This window comes from Caenorhabditis briggsae (assembly GCF_000004555.2).
Source record: "Caenorhabditis briggsae AF16 supercontig from assembly CB4, cb25.NA_146, whole genome shotgun sequence".
In the NCBI taxonomy this organism is placed as follows: Eukaryota; Metazoa; Nematoda; class Chromadorea; order Rhabditida; family Rhabditidae; genus Caenorhabditis; species Caenorhabditis briggsae.
In genome coordinates this window covers 1926-7187 of record NW_025543403.1, presented here as the reverse complement: position 1 = coordinate 7187, position 5262 = coordinate 1926, and the positions used below count along the sequence as shown (strand labels likewise).

Sequence of the window (5262 nt, the reverse complement as noted above, 5' to 3'; positions counted from 1 at the left end):
AGGAAAGGCGCCCGCTGCCGTGGCCTAGGTTTCTCACTGAAAATCCTCGTCCCCCGGCGGCACCTTTTTTTGAATTTTCTTCCTTTTCAACGCCGTTTTTCGGAGATTTCGGATTTTCTTTGAATTTTTTCGCAATAATATTCGGAGATAAATTTTAACACATTTTAATGCAATAAAAACTTTTGGTCGGAGTCCCCCTTTAAAAACTTCTGAAAACTTCACATTAAAAAATTTCCCTTAATTAAACATCTTGCTGATAAAGTTTACCTTTAGTGATGCAAAGCTTATTTTTTCTTTTTAAATTCTCAATTCTTCTTACCGTAACGAAAACTGATTATAGAAAGAAAACGGTCGTGAAACCAGCAAGAAGATCTCAAAATGTCCGGAAACCGAAACTTGCTCCGATTCCACAAATTTTTCCGAATCCACCCGAGGTAGATGACGTGGAAATGGGAAACGAAGAAGAGGAAGCAGCGCCAGATTAAATTCCAGTAGAATTTGATGACTTAAGACCGGCAGGGAACCACGATTTAAATGTTCAAAAACCAGATGCTCAAGCCGGTATTCAGGGTAATAATCCAGCACAGAATTCCATTCAAAACTTGAAATCAGAAGAAGGCGTGGATCTAATAAATGGAAGCATAGCTCATGATAACAATGAAGCACAGAATTTTGGTCAGAATACCCGAAATCGAGTGAAAATCGAAGATTTTGTGGAAGAGATTCAGCAAGCTCCAGAAGTAATTATTCTGGACGAAGAAGCGGAAATGTAAGTCTTTTTTTTTTTTGAATTTCGCCCCTAACTAAGCCTAGAATTAAAAAAAAACATAATTCTCTAAAAATAATTTCGGTCAAAAAAAGTAATGAAATTCGCGAAAATCAGAAAATTTCCACATTTTTCATAGGCTTAGGCTGAAACGTCTTGTATTGCTACAATTGAAACACCCTCATTTTGGCGCCAAATTCAAAAAACTTCGAAAAAATATAATTACCTGAATTCAGGCGACCTCTGGTATTTGAAAAAATCAGTCTTCGGAAACTGGCAGAGCAAATTGAGACGCTCGCTTTCAATATTAATTTGGAGGACTCTTTCCAAGAGAAAGCGTTGAGAGCTGTACGTTTGTTCAAGGCTAATGATCAGGTTTGACTGGATTTTCGGTCCGAAATAAAAATTTTATTTTTCAGTTAATTCCGATTCAAGACTTCAACCAATTGTTCAACATCGTTCTGAAGAACTTGAAGAGTGGACGACTTCAAAATCCAACTGGAACTTCAATAAAATTGTGTCGATTATTCGAGCATCTCGCAAGATCTTTGATTCGACCTTTGGGAGAATTTCTTATGGCTGATACACTGAAATTTCTCGAAGAAGAGATTGAGAAGCTTAAAGGAAGCGAAGAAAAGGTTTGAGAGGCATTTTTAGAAAACTAAAATGGTTTTTTTTTTCAAATTTCCAGATTCCATTGAAAACAGTTCAAGGCAAACTCGACGGACTGATGCTCGTAATCACCAACACCTGGGTCAATTTGGATGAATAACTCTGCTTCTTTTTCTGTTGTTGAATTCAAAATTTTCCTTTTCTATGTATTATTCCATGTGTCCCTTCCTCAAACGTTCCCTTTCAAATCATTTTCGATGCTCAATATGAAGTCAGCACTTGGCACTATTTGTTCAATTTTTGTTAATTTGTTTTTTTATTTTTCAATGAATTTTTTGGTTTTTTTAATGTGGCTTTTTGAAGACGAAACAGTTAGCTACTCGATCAAATTTCCGAAAATTCATTCAACTCGAAACGAACACATCGTGCGAAAAGAGAAAGGCCATTTGCTGCGACTGAAATTTAGATTTTTAGACTTCAATTCATATTCTAGGTTCTCAGGCCCAAATCACCGCTTCCACGCATTTTTCTGCGCCTGGAAAATTACAAAAAAGACCGAAGTTCGTCGGTGAATTGGTCGCAAAACACCGTCACGGCAGAATGCACAGATTGAGAACTACAGTAGTCCGAGGAGAAATTTTTTCTCAGAATTTTTTTTTGTTTTTTTTTCAGTTAAAATTTGAATTTTCTTGTCAAGTTTGATGAAAATCTACCTGAGCATCTCGCGAACAGCGTTCGTCTCGATTTACGAAGCCTCGCCCCGAAATCCGATACTGTACTCTTCAGTAGTCTCTCGTGATATCCTACATGAAAATTCTCCGGATTTTTGTTAAAGGTGGGGGGACAGGAGATTTTACGGGAGATTTTTGGGGCCAGAGTATGCATTCTACCGTCACGGTGTACAACGCTTAATGTCACTCTGCGTACAGCTGTCGTCCTCGCCTTTATGTATGCAATCGGGTGATCGCTTTCTCTTTGCCCGTGTAGTTCAGTCGGTAGCGGCGCCGCACCCTCAATCCTCGTCCCACACGTTCAACTCCTCGAGAGGCATATTTAAACGAAATTTCGAGAACATTATTTTTTTCATGTCCCCCCACCTTTAAAAACAGTTTACAATTTTTTTTTTCTACCTAATTTTCGAACGTTTCCTGCATAATTCCTATTGTTTTCCATGAGTTTGGCCGTCTTCAGAGTTGCGTTTGAAGGTACGCGAGACCCCGCAAATTCCGGGGGAAAAAATCGGGGAAAAACCGGGGAAAGTGGGCGGAGTCAGGGGCGGAGCCTAAACAATGTCGCCGCACACTTTTTCCTCGATTTTTCAATGAATTAATTTTCGGTTTAAAATTGCATTCAATTTCAGGGGTTTAATTGAATTAATGAAGCGATTGAGATATGGAATAGTTGTAAGAATAATAAAAATTTCAGGTTCTTGACAACATTTTGAAATTTCATCAATAATAATGGATAAAAAACAGAAAATTGAATTTTTGTCAAAATCGGAACAGTGTTATGAAGAGGAATTAAAGGTTGGGGGACAGGAGATTTTTCGTAGTTTTTTTTGTAGTTAGAGTATGCATTCTACCGTCACGGTGTACAACGCTTAATGTCACTCTGCGTACAGCTGTCGTCCTCGCCTTTATGTATGCAATCGGGCGTGCGCTTTCTCTTTGCCCGCGTGGCTCAGTCGGTAGCGGCGCCGCACCCTCAATCCTCGCCCCCACATGTTCAACTCCTCCAGGGCATATTTAAAAGGAATTTCGAGAACATTATTTTTCTCATGTCCCCCCACCTTTAAACGGGGAAAATGACCCGAAAGGGTCTAAAAGACATTTTAAAGGCAAGAATATAGTACGTCTATTGTGTGAAACATATTTAATTCCAACATTTGACGAAAGGCGTCGAGCTTTGAAAGCAGTCAACGGAGACACTGTTCACACCAGTGCTAACACTGGTCAAATTATGTTTATTGATCTGCTCACTCCAATCAATCTTCTCCAATTTATGATTTCGATTCTAATAAAATGAGATCCCATGAGAATTTGATAAACTTTGAAAATACTTTATCTAGACCGGAGCCAGAGCCAACAACTTCCGGTATTCAAATTTTCCGGAATCTTTTGTTCTAAAAGTTCAGTTAACCAGGTGTCAGCGGCAACATCAATACTAGCGTTCAATTGCCGGATTATTCAGAAGACGACGACGACGATGACGATTCAGATAATTTTGCGATGGATCATGTGTCTCAGGAAACTGACGAAAAAATTTTTTTATGTAATATCCTTAATGGAGAATTTGTAAACATATAACTTGTTCCAGACGGCCATCCGAATAGAATTTCTGATGATATGATTGCTGGCTTCTTCTTTACTAATATGTAAAGCCAATAAAATACTGAACCTGTGAAAAATACCTGTTTTTTCAGACGATCTGAGGTTCAGAGAATTGTGGAAAAGTATAAAAAGAAAGTAGGATGTTCTCGTCGAAAGCTGACAGTCGAACCAGAAATTTTGGATGAAAATTGCTCTTTTTTTTGGTACGCATTGGTTAAAAATTCAGAGAAATTCTGCAAAATCGAGTTTTCTAAAAAAGTTCTGATTTTTAGTCTCACATCCCAAAAGGGTTCACCGTTGATTGTGTTCAACAACCAATTATATCGTCCATCTGAAGAAACGAAATCTGGTAAAATCAATGCTAGGTTACATATGCTTCTTCTTCTTCTTTTTAAAACTGTTGCTTGAGGTGCACGTTCAATATTGATCTAAAATCAACTTGCTCTGGATCCATTCATATTGCTAGAAACAGTGGACATGTCTCGGTTTATAAAAAGTGCTATCATGGTCCGCGAAGAATCGCTGTGAGAAGACTCCAAAACAGACTCAAAAACAATAAATTTTCAATTCAGCTTCTTCTCATTCTAAGAAAATTAGCCATTCTAAAAGCAACATCAGACCCGCCGAAAGAACATTTGTACAGATTAGCAACACGAGAAGCTGAGTTATATGACATCTCATATTTACTGGCCTCAAATGTAATCACGAGCGAAAGATCCTCAGAATTAGTTTTTTTTTACAGGAGTCAATGAGCAGGAAGTTAGATTCTATGTTAGACAGAAGATCATCAGAAGTGTTTCCTCCAGCCCTCCCACAGAAATACTTCCAAGGTGCCAGGAGGGTGTTGGATTCTTCGGGAACATTTTCTTCCGATGATGAAATCGTCATTGCTTGGATCGTGGATGGCACAGAGAAATTTTTCAATACAAAAACTCTCAACATTGATGGAAAGTATTCCGAAATGCCAAATTCATATAGGTAGCTATATTGTCTATCTAGCAAAGTAAAACTGAAAACAAGAAACTTTAGGAACATTTTATTTACAGGATGAAGATTCTGGTGTTTTGATTCCACTAATGTTTGCTTTATGTCAATCGTCGAAAAAAGATATTAACGTTCGTATTTTTCATACTGCGCTACTGGAAGGACTGAATCCATCGTTTATTTATTGTGGTATCCCAAAAAACTGAGAATTTCATATCAAAAATTCTATTCAGATTTTGAAATTGGTGCGATTGATGCGGCTAAACTCGTCTGGCCGAATTCTAAAGTATTAGGTTGTTGGAGACATTTGAAAATCTCATTCCTTCGAAAACTTATTAAATGTGAGACATATATATTTTTTTAATTTTACACTATTTTCTCATAGATGCTGGTCGAAAAGATGCTCGCGCTGCTCCACTGGTCAGAATGCTATTATCACTTTATACCTTATGTTTTGCTCCAGAAAACAAGGTTTATACTTGGTTTCATATTTTGAAAAGAAGATGCTCAGGATATCATTCTAATCTAGGAGGTGAATTTAAGAATTAGATGTAACAACGAAAATTATTT

At 37.6% G+C, this 5262-nt stretch overlaps 1 protein-coding gene across 1 annotated transcript in view; it reads left to right on the top strand.

Annotated features, from left to right (window-relative positions):
- CBG24359 overlaps nucleotides 1–1538 on the top strand; it is a gene marked incomplete at both ends in the record, with an annotated part of 3009 nt that extends 1471 nt beyond the window's left edge. The window contains 4 exons of the mRNA XM_002648184.1: nucleotides 512–769; nucleotides 1003–1141; nucleotides 1186–1404; nucleotides 1458–1538. Of these exons, the coding sequence (XP_002648230.1) occupies nucleotides 512–769; nucleotides 1003–1141; nucleotides 1186–1404; nucleotides 1458–1538 (697 nt within the window). The remainder of the gene's footprint in view (nucleotides 1–511; nucleotides 770–1002; nucleotides 1142–1185; nucleotides 1405–1457) is intronic.
- Nucleotides 1539–5262: the final 3724 nt, after the last annotated feature.